Source organism: Sylvia atricapilla, chromosome 1, assembly GCF_009819655.1.
Source record: "Sylvia atricapilla isolate bSylAtr1 chromosome 1, bSylAtr1.pri, whole genome shotgun sequence".
NCBI classification, from domain to species: domain Eukaryota; kingdom Metazoa; phylum Chordata; class Aves; order Passeriformes; family Sylviidae; genus Sylvia; species Sylvia atricapilla.
The window spans coordinates 30,408,174-30,425,183 of record NC_089140.1 but is presented as its reverse complement, the minus strand read 5'-3'; the positions used below and the strand labels follow the sequence as shown (position 1 = coordinate 30,425,183).

The 17,010-nt window shown below is 36.9% G+C and overlaps 1 protein-coding gene across 3 annotated transcripts in view; it reads right to left on the bottom strand.

Moving 5' to 3' along the window:
- The window catches only part of HDAC9 (histone deacetylase 9), a 273,052-nt gene that overhangs the window by 184,978 nt on the left and 71,064 nt on the right, over positions 1-17,010 (bottom strand). For all 3 annotated transcript variants that reach the window (XM_066318427.1, XM_066318441.1, XM_066318436.1), the window contains 4 exons: positions 16,030-16,145; positions 9,785-9,907; positions 7,487-7,697; positions 6,858-7,075 (listed from right to left, as the gene is read on the bottom strand). In XM_066318427.1, coding sequence (XP_066174524.1) covers positions 6,858-7,075; positions 7,487-7,697; positions 9,785-9,907; positions 16,030-16,145 — 668 coding nt within the window. The remainder of the gene's footprint in view (positions 1-6,857; positions 7,076-7,486; positions 7,698-9,784; positions 9,908-16,029; positions 16,146-17,010) is intronic.

Sequence of the window (17,010 nt, the reverse complement as noted above, 5' to 3'; positions counted from 1 at the left end):
GAAAAATTTCTCAGATCAAACCTATAAATCTTTTCCAGATGTTTCTCAGGGAAGGACACTGACCAAGAAGGAACTGAAACTAAATAAATGCAATCAAGCTCAGGTATGCTTCTTTCACTTACTACTACTACCACTACTACCACTACTATTATTATTATTGTTGTTATCATTGTTAATTAGTTAACCATTTGCGGGGAGCCTTCCCCACTCCTCAAGGAGGAAGAGAAAGGCAGGTAAGGCTGCATGGCTGGCTGCAAATGAGTAAATACAAGCTGAAACATCTGTGTATATAATCATATAAACTACAAGAATCACTGAGTCTGATCCATCTGTAAACCATTCCCTGTGCCAGTTACTTGACACCAGGTGCGTTTTTCTGCTTGGGGAAGCCACGAGAAAATGAGTGCATGCCCACAGCAAAGTTAAGACACATATTTAGCTCATTACTGCTCTCCTTTCTTTTATGCTTTTTCACTTTTATGTCAGGCTCTTTCTTCTTTACATTGCTGTATGGGTACAGATCTGCTGCTGAGCTTTCTGAGGCAACACATATACTGCAGTATAGGAGCTATACATGCATCACCTTCAGACACTTCTTGCATGCAATCACTGAAGAGCACAAGAACATGTAAGGGGGCTGCAGAGACTTTAAAGTGGAATTTGTGTGCATTTCAATTTGCAGTGCTCCTGTTTTGGAGCCTTCTCCCATGCTGTGGAACTCAGCAGGTGATTTGCTTCAGATTTCAGCAACAGGAGGAGATAAGCAAATTAAATTTTCTAAAACTCTGTGCAATTAAAGTCTATATATTTACTCAATAGAGTTTAAAAAGTGCATTTATATTACCTTCTTTATCACAAAATTTTATTAAAAACATCCTATCCACTGTGATTTTAACTAAGCCTCAGGCAAGGGGCTATGAGGCACTACAGTCATGTCTTCTCATATGATGGAGTATGATCAAATTGTGTGGATGGAATGGGGGAGACATGACCCAAAACCTGAAAATCCCTTCTACTGCTCAGAGACTGCAAAGCCACAGCTGACTGCTTTCTCTGTATCACCACTATGCTTTCATTTTTGTTGAAGTTTTTTTAAAGACAGCTTGGCCCCATCCTATTCCAGAAATTATATCAGTAGAATTACTGGACAGTTCTCGTAATTCAGAAACATCTCATTTTAAATTACATCTCCTAGTGCTAGTAGTGTATCTGGAGACTGCGAAGGTGGCAGTTTAGAGTCAGTATTTCTATCTTCTCTATCTAAAGATGGGTTACACAACAGAAAATGTTCTGAATGGAACACTGCTCAGGTCCCTTCACTGAACAGCTGGATACTTCTGCTCACACGATGTTTAAACCTTTCACTTTAAACCCCCACTTACCTTTTTTTTTTTTTTTCCTGACTTTATCTGTCATGGAGGACATTCTCCTAATTTTAATGCATCTTTTTTTTTAATTTTGAAAAAGTGATTGCTGAGTTTTAGTTGGATTATGTTTTAAAATAATAACTAAACCATAATATATTTCCCTAATAAATTAAGGGTTGCACATATCGGTTATATTTTACTGGTATACTTCACTGCTATCACCTATTCCAAGTTAAGTGGTCACTAAAAAAAAGTCTTCATGCTAATGTAACCTGTATATTCTTAGCTTTTATCTCCAGGAAATTAAGCTATAAGGGATATGTATGAGTCAAAGTAAATAGTATCAGCAGGAGAGGAAGTATTTACAGACATCAACTCCATTGTATAACTGCAAGAGTCCAATCAAAGAAAAAGACATCAAACATAAGCTAATCTGCTTGGTTGTACAGAAAAATGGAAGACTAAATAATGTGGACACTGCAATAGAAAATTTTATAGGTTCTTCAGCTGCAGCTCCTGTTGTTTTCTCCTTTGAAATTATATGATCTTGTAAAATACAGTTTTAAATAAGATGTCTTTACAAAGAGACAAAATCATGAAGTCCTGAAACAGCCAACCAACACATTTCCAGCCTTAATTAATTGTTCATTTTAAATACATGGCAGTCATTTCTAAGAACTCATGTGCATTCTTACAGTACACTTTTCCCCTTCTCTCCATGGCAGTCAGCTTAGCAGCTATGTGTCTTGTATGTACATTATCAGCTGCACTGAAAACAAATTGGACCTGCTTCCTGTTGTCTCTCTTCCTAACCTAGCATCATTGGTTCTAAGGGATGTATTTATCTTTCGAAATCATTCTCCTGCATTACAGCTTAAACATTAGTTCTCAGTAAAGGAGAAAATTCACTGGGCATTTTCCAGTTCCAAACAGACAACAGTTTCTTTAGTTTTGCCCAAATGCTCCCCTGCTATTAGCAATATTTGAAAGAGTATCTCTCACCTACAGAAGATGCTAGTCAGATTTGTAAGCCCAAAACCACAGTGTAGTAAGTTCAGTGAAGCTAGATTGATTTACTGCTGCTAAACCTTGTCTTCCACTTTCCATTAAATATCATTCAGAGAAGTGACAGACTAATCTGAGGTCAACTGTATCTTTTCAATATTCCTACTGGCAATAAATAATAGTTCTATTTTTCCACCAAAATAAATTTCTGTATTATTTTTAATTTTTTATTTAGAGATATTGGTAAACTGAGAACACCATCCAAGTACTAATGAATATTCACTTCCTATATTTGTTTTTTTACCTCACAGGCTTTCCTGGTCACTGATTCCCTATACAGAGATGCTTTAAACCAACTGAGATCCTAGAATGAAAACTGAAATTCAGGTGTTTCTTATATTAGCCTTAACATTATCCATACACCTCCCATAGTTTAGAGCACACTACCAACTGCTCCATTATTTTACCTTTTACTTCTCCAATACAGAAAAAATTACTATTGGATTTCCAAAATGCTGTGAATACACAACTTAAGAACATAAATAGGGTTCCTGCCTTGATCAAAGAAAATCTCAGCCCCAGTGAAGACTTCAACTTCAGTAGAGGCAGGCCTTATTCACCATGCATGGCAAAAAATAACTTCTAAAGACAGATGGTTTTATTCATTTACTCTTCACATTATGATTTCAGAGATTTTTTTCAACAGAGACTTCTGCTAGGGGCTTTGCATTTAGATTAGTTAAATAAAAATCCTGGCTTTTTCTGTAAGTGGCTGGGTCAAAGCTTTCTAGATACAAATATACACAATAATATCAAGATTTTAAGGGTTTTTTTATTGTAGCAGTGGTCTTTTGGTATCCAATTGCACTCATTTTAACTGGGGGGTTTGGACTTTGGTATCTCTTTATTGAGCAGAATGAAGATCTGCAATGGTGATCAAAGGGCATTATGAGGAAATAAGCTGTCATTTGGACAGAAGTATATTAAAGCTGACAATGGCAAAGCTGGTCTTCCCTAAGACAAGCTGAGTTCAGGTTACTTCACATTCATTATTAATTCTGGGACAAGGGTTTTTACCTACTTTGGAAGAGATGTCAACATTTGCAGAATGTTTTCAGAAGGTCAGTGTACTAGATCCCACAGGTATAAATGTCAGACTTCAGTGGAGACATATACCATTTCCCACATCAAAAGCCAGGCATCTGACAGCTGACCAGAATAATCCATAGGGGATCTCCTCTTTGCTAGTAAGGACAGAGGCACACCTTTTGGCAATGATTTGTTTCTTTTCAGAATGTAAATGATCCAAGGGAATCCTTTACCTCTGACCTATATTAGATTTTGCTTGTTATCACCCTCACAGCAGCACTGGCCTGCTGCTAAAGTATAGTTTCTCCTTAAAAAAAAAAAAGAAAGAAAAAAGAAAGAAAAAAGAAAGAAAAAAGAAAGAAAAAAAGAAAGAAAAAAGAAAAAAAAAAGGTGCTTGTTTCTTAATACACAATAAATACAAGAACAATGGGGTGAGGAAAAAGTGGTTCTCTTCCTCTTTTTATTGTTCCACCTGTAAGTCAGCTGAAGAGATCAGTTATCAGGGAGTGCCTACACATGCCCTATCATCTTAGCTTAGGGCAAACATTCAAACTGTGGGTTCAGCTGTATCCTAAAGACTTAAGTACTTGAAGACCTAACCATAAGAAATAAAATGTTAAGAGAAATTAAAAACAAAAAAGAAGCTATTAATCTCCTCTAAGATCTTCATCAACTAGCATTTCACACTCTTGACAGTTTAAAATGGTTCTGGTCTTTTATTACCCAAACTTTTATGGTCCTTGAGTATTCCTTATTAAATGAAACCTATGTATTTTCCATGACTGAAAAGGCAGGAATTATACCTCTGCACAGATTTTACTATAAAGCCCACGAACAAAAGTGTAAAGGGTAGAATAGAAAAAAACAAGTTTATGTGTTCACTTGATGCATGCCCAAACTTATCCTAAGAAATAAAATATTTGGTTCCTTTCATGCCTGATCTAGAATATCTACTGTTTAAAGTTTCAAATAAGTGTAACTCTGCTTTGCAGAGTTTGATTGTAAAGCTGTGCAAGTAATTTAATAAAAAAATAACTTCAACTGTGAAGAGGCAAGTTTAAAGACTGAACAAAGTATATTCTACCACTCTAGCAAAGCTCAAAATCCTTATGTAGTCACAGGAGTTTAATCTGAACTTTTAGCTAAAACGTTAAAGATAGCCTTAAATTCACTATTTAAATGTTAGTCCATGATTTGATCTTTTTTCCTCTCTCTTGTCTATTGGCTATCCTTAAGTTCCAGTTTATATAAATGAGGTTCTATAAGCACATAAGGAAGCCTCCCGGCTTTCTGTGTCCTTGTGGCGGACAGATACACGGTTAGAGCACCGACATTTTTCAGTACTATTCCTCGAAATGGTTCTTCTGAGAATGGAGAAGAACCTAGATAGATGCTGCAAACTGTAAAGTCTGATAAACCACATGCATCCTCAGAAAAACCAGTGCTTCTCTGGCTGCAACCTGATCCCATTCCTCCTCAGGCATTCGCTGCTCTGATGAGTTACTGTGCTCCTGAAGAAGCCTGGCTGCTCTGGGAGTAGGAGTAAAGGAGACTGAGAAGCTCTTGGGGCAAAAGTAGGTTATGGACGTTCAAGGCAGAGAGAGATCCTAGGACAGACCTGAATTTCCACTCTCTGCATATGTGCACAGCCTATACTGTAGAGACTAAAAGCTAGATTCACCAGTTTTGTCTCTTCATCAAAAAGAACCATGTGAGAATGAAGGCATACTTCAAGTATGAGAGGGAATTATTCTGCATAGCATGTATTTTCACTGTAGTTCAACTGAAAAAAAAAGAGTTACTGAAACAAGCATAATCACAGACCAACTCCAATCTTTTTCCTTCCTTATCCCACCTATCTCTGGTAAGATGCAGTGCCTTCCTAGTCCTACATGATTAGAAATATATGGTTATGTGCCTCAAGTTTAATTTTCACACTGGGGACAAATGCTCATATATGCCACAGCACATACCCCCAGTGCTATGGTAGAATTTGTATCAGTAAGCATATTACCTAAGAACTGATGGCTTTGTAGTACAAAGACTCAGTACTTTAGCAGCCAAAAAGTCTTTTTAGACAATTGAGGGAAGGTGAAATATTTTCAAAACCTGAGGCTACGAGATATACATATGCCATCTTGATTAAACATATGGAATGCATACTCAAAGAAAGCCAACTGGAGTCCTAGTTGAGTAATCAAAACACCCAAGCTGAGAGGGGTTAACATGCAAGGATCAGCTCTGAACTTTGAAGTTTTCTGGTCTTCATTTTTGCTAATTAAAACAAGATTTAATAACCAAACCACTGTACAAACTATGTACTTAAACTCTAGGTTTGTTTCTAATTTTGTTGGGAATTCTTGGTAGATTCCAAAGAATCAGCAACCCCTGGGAAATTCACCCAGTAAGTAAGGTGGATTGACTTTTTTTTTTCCTTAGTTGCAAGAGCTGAATGTCCACTTTTCTTTTTTTTTTTGTTTGACTTTGCCTCTTATATACAGTTACTGAGTAACACTAAAACAAAAGAAGACAACTGAAGATGTGTCATTAATATCTTTGTAATACTAGTGGAACTTCAGCAAACAAGTTGTGGAAAGCTGTGTACAAAGTGCAGAAAAATATTCTCCAAATAAAAACATGCAATTTTTTGTGTATCTTAATTTCAGAGCAGGTAACAACTTCATTTTGCTGTAGAAGGATTCCTTCCTGATAAACCTATTCAGAATCTGTTGCTCTTTGTTTATTAATGGATGGTCCCTTCTCTTCTTTCCCCTGCTCAGAATAAGGTGTTCCTGTACAGGGAATCTTGTACTACACAATTCAACTCTGTGTCAGATACCAGCAACAGGACATTTTTCTCTTTCTCCTTATATGGTTATTTTGCATCACCATATAGGTAACGAATTTTCATGTTACTCACAGAGGAAAGTCAGTTTGATAAACACTGATTAAATATCGCTCCAAATGTTTATTAAGTTTCTTATATAAACCCATAAATTTAATGAGCTGATTTGAGTTCAAATGAGTTATCTGATTATGCAATATTCTCATCCACAATAAGAAAAGTTTTAATACAATTCAGAAGCAGCAAGTGGAGTGATTGTTGCAACTCAAAAAAACATGTCAATTTTTAAGACATTATTTACCATTCAACAGGAAAACACCTGTCATATAAAACTGTAAGCTGCTTTGAGCTCTATTTTGTTGAATTGCTGGCTATTTCACAACCTTAAAATTAAGATCCATACAAATCTATATACCAACTAAGCATAAACAAAACAGATACTCCTGCAAGAACCTCTCTATTGTCCACGATGACATGGCACCAATAACTAAACTTGGTTGTTAGTTTTCCACCTTTAAATTTATTGGAAATTCTCTACTTTGGGAACTCACCTTATTCATGTGGATCTGCTGCTGGTACTGTTTCTGCTTCTCCAAAAACTGCTGATGTTGTTGCTGAATGACCAGCTGGGCCAAAGTACTCTGAGGAAGAGGAGCTGACTGGGTTCTGTTCAGTGGCCTGTGACGAGGCAGTTTGTGGGCAGCTCTTATGCCAGGTGAGACTCTCTCCTTTGCTGCTAAAGGAGACTGTGGATGAAGAGGAACCGCTCCTGCAAAACAGGGACATTTCACTCCCCTGTGGAAAACAACAAACTAACAGTTCTAACAGGAAAGAAAGCTTTCAGTAAGAAAAGGGGTGTATATTGCAGAACTCTGCATCTGCACTGATGCAGTGGGACTTGTATCACGTGCCTCGCCGTGCTGGGAAGTTCAGCTGCTGCAAAAGAATGTGATGAAGTAATCATTTTCTCTTTTCTGTAATCATTGAATTCTTTCAGGCTAACAGACTGGAACAGAATCACTAAATGGGTAAACAAAGATGCTGTCCTTTTTTCTTCCACCCTTCCACTTTTCCCAAGAGTTAGGATGTGTGGTATTTGTATTACCGCATTTAGTTCAAACAGAACACAAATGTCATTAAAAACATCTTAAATTAGTATTTCTGGAGCTTTGGTCATTACCAGTCACAAGAAGTTTTTGCTGTCTCATTTGTTCTTTCAGTAACAGATGCTGCAAGAGAGCTTGGTGGCTGCTGTTTGGCTTTCCCTCCAAAGCAATGTGAGGATGAGCTGATGTTGGAGGAAGGTTTCCTCCATACTGTCCAGCCAAAGCCACTCCTTGTCTAAGTGATGGGGTCTCCCCCTTCTGCTTTTCTTTGAATGACGACGAAGCCTGTCAAAGAACAACAGCACTGGTCACTGCTTGTCAGAGAACTAGCCATTTATACCTCTGCTTGATTAGATGGCCTTATGTCTTCATGAACACATACAGAAGAAAAGGTTAACATCCTTGTCTTACACTTTGACTGTGAGATGAAAAGGAAGAACATGCTAGTTAAATGTAGCACTGTGAGAAGCTGAGTAATAAAACCAGTTGAAAAAACCCAGCAATAAAAGCCAAAGCATAAGGTATTACTAGTTAGAACATTATTAATGAAAGGATGGGACCTGTCCCTGAAGTTCTTAGAGACGTTTGCACAGCCTTCTGCACAGGAAACTAGAGGATCAGAGCAAATAGTTTGCACTCAGTTTGGAATAGGCAAGGCTTGGTTTTTCACGTAACTTTCCATCACACAGCAAGCCAATCAGCAAAACAAAAGAGTTACCTGTAGTAGTGGGAAGCTATTACTTTTCCTGGAGCACTCCCTGACTCCCTGAAGGACAGCACAAATGTAAGTTTTACCCTTTGCAAAACAAACTTGTAGAGTTAAACTCTCATCTGCAGAATCATCAAAAGCTGTTTTATGTGTGTGGCATTTTGAAGTGCCTTGTCAATTGCACAGTTACAGATTTAAGGCTTTTGGAAGCTCTGGCCCTTCAAGATTGCAAATGTACTTTATATTGCTTTGTTCTTTGCCTATTAAAAAAATCTTGAAATAGCAGTTCAAGCAGAATAACCGTTTTTACAGCAAGAATAATAACCTAACAGAAATATGCATGTTGAGGCTTGCAGATAACCACTTACAGTAAGTCATGGTAAAACCAGTATCTCTAATAATATGAATTCCATAAATTCTAAAGTAAGGTTTTCACCAATTTTTTTTTTTTGTATATGCATACTTCACATTGCTATCACACTCCCCTGAAAAATAAACACCAAAGTAAGCTTTACATTCAATTTGCAACTGCTTATTCTAGTAACAGAAATAAACATTACTTGCATAAATCAATTCCTTTGTTTTTTCTAATGCCAAAAGTAATATTTGGTGCTAGTTTGCCACATCAAAAGCTTGTAGATTTGAGTGAGCAAATGAAACATTTTCATTTCTTTTTAATGTTATAAATTTCTTTTGAAGCTAGTCATATTTTAGTGAAACAGCTAAGAAATTTCTGATTATATCCTCTGAGAAAGTAAGCATTACTTTTCATGATGTTCAATTTTTTCCATCCTTTAAAAACAATAATTTGCTGAGTTTTAGAGAACTGATTTCAGGCTTACATAATTTTCTTTGCAAAGTTCTGTACCTGATGTTTAAATGTTAAATTGCAGCAATACATTACTGCTAAGAACAGTAAATTTATTGAAAAAGCCATAAAATAACATGGAACTTTGACTTGAAACTACATTTAGCACTGCAATTAAGTTGCACTACTACAAACCATAGTGTATCATATAGATTTAGGTTTTTTAACCTCTGAAACCTGCAGTTACAACATCTAATTTCTTCATAGAAATTACAAATTCACACCCTGTAGTATTGAACCACCATATATCATTATTTTAACTTTTCTTTTTCTTTTTTTTTTTTTTCTTTTTTTTTAAGCAGGTAAATTTTCACCAGTAGCAAACTCTTCAGGTATTTTACTGAGCTAGAAAAATACTACATTCTTCTACAATGCTCCAGCTCAGTTTAGGTCATCACTGGAATCTCATAAAAAGTTACAGGTGCAGTAATTTATCAGGTAGAAACGATCATATAATTCAAACTTTTCTAATAAATAATCTCCTCATACTTTTATACTAAATAATCTCCTCATATACTACTTGCCACATCTGAAATCTGCTATCTGGCACAAATGCAATGCATGTGCATCTTAGTTAGCTAAGATCCACACTGACACTTTCTTTTTGAGATCAAGAATGAATATTGCTTTCAGGTTGTGCCCTTAAATATCCAGATATTGCCCAATGCATAGAGAGGTCTGGTTCCTACTCTGAAATGCTTGTGTTCCAAAATGCTAAAAATATAAAGAGAATAATCAGAAAGTAGATTTTCTGAAAGCAAACATATGCAGGAAGGCTTGAGACTGGTCACTTACACTGATTTGAGGTTGTATTGCTGGAAGTCCCAAGGTAATGTTGGGCAGAGAAGGGGATGTGTACAGACTCAACAAGTTCACTGATTCATCCTGTATCAAAAGGCGTTGCTGGGAAACCAGGTGCTAGAATAAAGGGGAAAACCAACAAAAGTAAATCTTCCAGCTTTTTATGTTGGTTATTTTATGCTTGTATCCCAATACACTGAAAGCCAATTATGCACCAATCATTGGTTTGCATTCCCATGGAGTTCCAGATATAAAAAATTACTGTCCCTGTAAAAACACTTTTCTTAAGAAAACACGTGTTCTGGGATTATTCCTTAATTAGTAAATCAGATTGCAATGAAAAACTGAAATCTTGAGGATTCCTAGACCATCTCATCAACTTCTCATCAATTCAACATCAGTTCTTCTCATCAACTGGACTTTAAATCCCAGAAAGTCAAACTCAGTGGGAATTTATGCAGCAAATTAAGGATTATAACCAGCTGAATCATAAATATGGATGTATTAAACCTTTACCACGTTTTTTATGAGTTTTGCTGTAAGGTAGGAAATGTGGTTTTTAACTAGTCCATGTCTTTTGTTAGCCAGATTATGATATGGGGATGTTTCAGGCACATTATTTGCTTCCATTAACATGGAAATTTTGTGTAGGAAGTTAGCCATATTGACACATCTGCCATTTAAAATAACAGACTCTCTTGTCTCTCTCTCTGTTGGTATATATACAAAACCAATACCCTGTCATTCTCTGATGATGGGATACTCCTCACAGCTTTCCTAATCCATTCAAGTTAAAATTTTTAACACTTCTTTTGAAGAACTGTGATACAGTTTTCAAGGACATGGAACTGCTGATATATTTTTAATTACTTTAAAATATAACCAGACGTTCTACAAAGATCACCCTTTTTATTTCCATAGATTATTTGGGAAGAAACATAAAAAGATTATGTCAGGAATCTTTTTGAAGCCTTTGCCTTTCTGCTTGAACAGTGATATTTTTCAACATGTGGTCTAGTAAAGTTGCTTGAATTATATTTTCTGTTTAACTCTTGCTTCCCTCCCAGAACTTTGACACAATAAGAGCTACAAAGGTCTTATTAGACTTAGGAACTCTGGCATGATATGGTCCCCAAGGGAACAACATCCTTGAAAAAGAATACCCTGTGTAACAGTATGACACAGTGACTGCTTTCTTCCCAAACAAAAAGCATATGGGACTCCAATAATAGACCACCTCCAAGAGGGATACAGCACACTCGGGCTTTGACTAAAGTAAATATAATAACTTGTCAAGCATGTTGTGGGGAGCTGTAGATTTTCCCCTGGACAAACCTGGAATATCAATTAACTCTGTAAAATGCTTCGTGTTAATACAATGCAACTTCAGACCATCAATGAAAAGTGGTTAAGCACAAAAACACAGGATGTTATTCCAAAACATAACCTTCCTCATACAGTTTGTTTGGAGATACGACCTATCACTGAGACAATAACAGTAGAAGTCTATCCCTGTAATTTTCTTTTGGTACCTAGGGAATGTCAACAGATAGTGTAGGAAACAAAGAAGCTCCACTTGTATATTACATTAATTCCTGGCTAACAGTGTCTTGCCTTGATAACATCCACCTTTGACAATAAATAAATGCAAGTATGTCAAGACTTTGGAGATATTATGGAGGGAGTCTACAAATATTTAAGTGAAAAAGGATACTCTAATGTGCCTCCTAGAATATAATCAAATTTGTAGCAATGGCAGCATTGATACAAAGCCACTTGAAAGACTTGTGTTTAATATTTAGGTTTTGGTATACCCCTATTACCTTCTAAGATTAGAATCAACAAAAAATAACAATGGCAGGGTGTACAGCAGTAAAACACATTACCACACTAAGGTAAGGCGTGACTATTTCATCAGGCAGAAGCAATGATGTTATTTACTACAGGACTTCACTACTGAAAACAGGAGTTAACTAGTAAAAGCCTCTTCATTTAATTTCTAATACTGCTAATAACCTGCCACTTTCATTTTGGTAAGTGATTGATTTTTTAAAGTATTTTCAGGTAATATTATCCTAAGCATCAGTTTAACCTCATCTCCAAAAATAAATCAGTAGTCCACCTGCATAGATTAGGGTCCTCTATGTATCACAGAATCCAGAATGGGTAAGGCTCAAAGGGACCATTGGACATTATCTAATCCAAGCACCCTGCTCAAGCAGGGACTCCCAGAGGCAGAAATTTGTGACCCCAGCTGCAGTTTTTCTTTTTACATGGTCAACTGTCAGATTATGCCCTTTTCTGACTTAGAGATGGGGCAACTGAGAGGTGTTTTAAAAACTTTTAGTCTATTTTTAGTCTCGTGAAGGGTGAGACAATACAGATGTTATCACTCAGGCTATCACAATCAGAAGTCAACTATTTCCTAATTACAATACATTATAAGCATTTCTTGGCCTATCAGCTTTTGCTACAGAATGCTGTAAATGGCTTAAAGATAATTATCTAAAATTACCTCTCGTGGTTTCTACTACAATGCATTTTTCATAGTTTTATTTCTCCAAAGTATCTAGTCTTATTTGCAAGGCCATCCTTTGAAACTTGTTTCTAGTTCCATTTCTGTCTTAACAATGTCTGTCCTTTTCATGGCATTTCTAAGTCAGCATTTCTTATCTCAAAGTTTGCATACAGATGAGCCTTCTGTCAGGCTTTGAAATTCTCTACAAATCCATTTCCCACAGCCAACAATTCCTTGCAATGGTGGCACATGCAGGAGTGATCAAGAGAGTCACTTGGCAGCACAATGGCTAAGCCATGTCCTCATCCTACATCCAGATGCGGTGGTTTGGATTGGCACCTAAATTACCCCAAAGTGCAACTTGTCCTACTTGCTCCTCTACGTACCTACTCATTGGGCCCACGGATCCTGCTTACTGATGCTTAAAATAGCCTGTCAACAGAGTTATCCTCTTTCTTAAAATAGAGTACAAGAACTCAGTGTAACAGTGCACCATGTGTAACAAGTAACCATGAACCACCCTGCTCCGGTTGTGCTGTGGGACCTGCTGAGAGCAGGAACACCTATGTGTGCACGTTTATATGCACATTCATAGATTATGAGGGGAAGACAAAATGATTTGCCTTTAATACTTGTCAACTGTGGAACTAATTGTCACAGCTTTCAATATTCACAATTATTTACACTTGTCTTTCTTGAGACTTTTGGGATGATTTTTGAAAAAATTAATTTAGACTCCTTTCACATACACTTGTCACAAACCTCATCAGCTGGTAAGAAACCTGTACATTTTTCCACTGCCTCCTTACAAAGATAACCTCAAAAAGCTGAGTATTAAAGGCATGGTGCTGTGGAGCTGTACAAAACAAATACGTGTTTACCTGTCCCATTTATAATTTATATCTCCTGTATAATCAAGTGATATTCTAGGAAATACTGCTTTCCAAAGCACAAACAGAAGAAAGAAATTGACCTGGAGCCCAGTTACAGCAACTGGAAACTTTCCATTGCCTTCAATGGCTTTTGACCAGACCATGAATGCCTAAAATTAATCATTTCACATGACTAAAGCAGGTTGTCCCTCTGAACTCAAGGGACATGCTGTGCAGGGGCTCAATTCTGCTTGCATTTCTCAGGAAAGTAAAATTTAGCCCCAGCACAGCAGGTGACCTGAAAAGTGTATGGCCTGCTATAGGAGACAAATAGCTACTGCGGTGAACCTTGATGATACTGGAGACAACTGTGCCTAATAAAAACAGGATTTTATTTATAACGTGCAATTAAAATCCTGAGTTCAACTTTCAAGTTTCATATAATGAGACCAGTGTTTTAACAAATGGTAGTGAAAGTACTATTAAGGGAACCGTGATAGTAAAAGCTTATCTGCAAAGCTGCAGCATGTGCAGTACACCTTTGTTCATTCAAAAAACTGTAAACCTCTACCCACCAGACTGTCTGCTCCAGTGAGTAAACCACTTAAAAGTCTCACTATTCCAATGCATGTGGTAAAAATACTTTAAAAATCTGCTTCATTACTGATAATGCTCTAATTCTGTCCATGCACTGGAGTGTAATCATTTATGGAACTGACTCATGTTTTACTGGTAAATGACTCTGTCATAGCAACCTGTTTTTCCCCAGCAAAAAGTGTTTTATTTGCTGCCATGAAAACTGCGGCTATCCACCCACTCAGATATGAGCACAACACTTACTGCAAATGTCACAACAACGATTATGAAACAACAGCAACGTGAGTCATACGGGATTACAGAAAAACAAGTGGCATTTTGGGTGATTTTGGAACACTCATCCTATTATTAGAAACTTCTGTACTTTGTGAATCTGATTAAAAATATATTAGCTGTATAGCCTTTGAGAGCTGGCTAGCTATACTAGGAAAGAGATATGTAGGAGTTTGACTGCCGTTAAACTACCAAAGAAAATCCCACTGAAATAAGAATCACCAAAGCTGAGATTTACGGAAAAATGTTTGAACCCACAGGACCACAGTACTGAGAGCCAAGTAACCAGAGAGGTAAAGAAATCCCCAGCTGGATCCAGAAGTGGAAGTCTGTAGTTTCAGCTTCTTAGCACATTTCACCAAGTGAAGTGACTGATGCCAGCATGCAGAGCTCAACTTCTAAAGGAACATTTTAGGCTCCTTTGAGCATCTTTGATTGTGTGTTGGGCTTATAATTATTGATGTCTGGCACAGAAGTTGCAAACAATATGCAATGCAATGTTCTACTGCCAAACAGAATATAACTGCTGGTTTTGCTACAACCTTTCCAGATCTCCCCAGAGACCACCAGCCTGTGTATGTTTCTGATGGTGCATGTATGCAGAATCTGTAACATGCAAAGTCATGAGCAGCAGGTATCAGTCTGAGACATAAATGTCCTTCTAATTTGTAGAATCCTCAAGTCAACATAAGATCCAATTGGATAAGTTTTCCTGTTTAATACAGCACATAATAACACCCACATATTACCAACTTCTATCTAAAACATTCCCAGTAGTAAAATACACAACTTAATTCCACTGAACTGGGATCTGATCTAATCCTAACGATGGATCTTACTCTGCACCATTTAAGTTTCTTTGCAATCACATACGGGGGGCTATGAGACAAGACCACATGTTAGCCATCAATGCAATTTTTTTTTTCTTTTTGGTTACGGGCCAGAGAGAGGCTACTAATCAGTGTGCAGAGGTCACCCACCTGCCCTCTGGATCATAGTTCACACACACAATTAATTCATTATGGGGAAAAGTCACTGCTGGAGGTTGAACTGCCCATTCCAGGGGTTTTTTTTAGGTGAATGTCCTGCCACTGACCTGGAGAAATAGCTCCATTAACTAAAACTCTGTTAAATCACATTTTCTTACATGATTTTTATAACATAAACAGCATAAAACAATTAATAGGAAATCTTGCCAAAGCAGGAACTGCGGTAAGTATCAGTTGGATATAGAATATTGTGGAATTTGAATCTCTCTTACTTGAATTAGTTTACTGTCCCTTTACAATATTGCCATGGAAAGCATGACTTGGGCATGTCATCTGTGCTAAATGAGGTTTATCACAACTGATTTACCATCTGCATTCCTGTTGATATAGGCACGTATGTATGAAATGGAATAGGGAGTAGTTAAGATTCCTTCCGTTTACAATCTCACTTTACAAAACAAGTATTCAAGAATTCTGCCATGACATTTACAGTGGTTAAGTACTGCCCTGATAAGGAAACTGAGATACAGTAAAATAAAAGGGAGATGTGACAAGGATTTAGTCACCTAACTAAAATACTGTGATTAAAGAAATCTACTTCAGCATTCACCTGAACCTGGGACCACCTTAGCTCTCATGTGTTAGGATCACCAGTGCCTAAATCACAGTTTTGTATCCAGTTCTTTATCAGCATTCAGCACTGAGCACAGAAGGTGATATTCTGTAACTTTAAAAGTTTAACTTCCTTTTACAGCTCCCTCCACTCTCCCAGTAGCACTACTGCTTCTTTTCCCTGAACTGTTGTCACCATAGAGCCTTCTGAACATGCATCTCACACATAAAGATATATCACATATATAACATACTGTGACGACAGTCTGAAGTGTCCTGGTATCCCAATTACTCTGCTTGTGAGTATGATCAAATCAAATTTTCTGTTGTCTTCAGTCTAGAAACCTGAGCACTTATCTACACAGTAACGAGTCTTACCTCAGCTTGAATGTTAGATGACAAAACTGAGGTTTCATTTTCTGTTGCACTGCTGGTAGGACCATTGCTTGGGGAACTGGGACCTGATCCTGGGGAGCTGCTACTGACTGAGGATTCTGAAAAACAAATTAAACATACATGAATTTCACTCTGGAAAGGTATACATGATCTTGATTAATTATATATTCTTTATAGCATAGAGCTTTTTTGCTGTTGAAAAATATTTATTGGTTGCACTATTTACGTACATTAAAGACTCTTGATTCATCTTCCATTTCTTTGGTTTTCTTTTTGCAACTAACAAGGAAAGATAATCTTGATCTTTCCCCTTCTGATCTGTCTGTGTCACATAAGAATAATTCAGTATTTATTTCTCACACAAAGATGGTTATGATACTCATTATCAGGCAGAGACACCGACACAGAGCTTGTAATGAGTAAAGAAAAGAAACTCTTTCCTTTTTAATTGTGAAGAGTCCTGGCTCTGTAAGAGATGAGGCCTACTGCCATCCTTTCTGTCTAGGAAGGGGATGAGCCCATTGTGGACCAATCATTACACACACAAAAAGTAATGGCAAAATATACACCTTCACTACATCTTTGGTACAAATATGAAGGGATATTTACAGTATGTAAAGACATTAAAAAGGCTGCATGCTATCTTGATTTAAAATGTCTCAAGTTCTGTCAAAGACAAAGGAGAAGAGGATGACCTCATTTTATGTTGTTGTATTGAGTTATTCTAATTCTACTCATATAAATTCTACACTGATATAAATTCTACTTATGTAATGGAAACAATTAAGAAGGTTAAAGACGGAAAAGAAAACCTCTAGTGGAGGTAACCCTCTTTCAAGGGATAGCTCTCAAATTAAAGCACTCACGTAGTTAAAGTAATTAATATCTAATTAATTAGATATTAATTAATTAATAATTAAGATTAGTGTCACCTAATATTCTATAGCTATTTCTTTGCTTGTT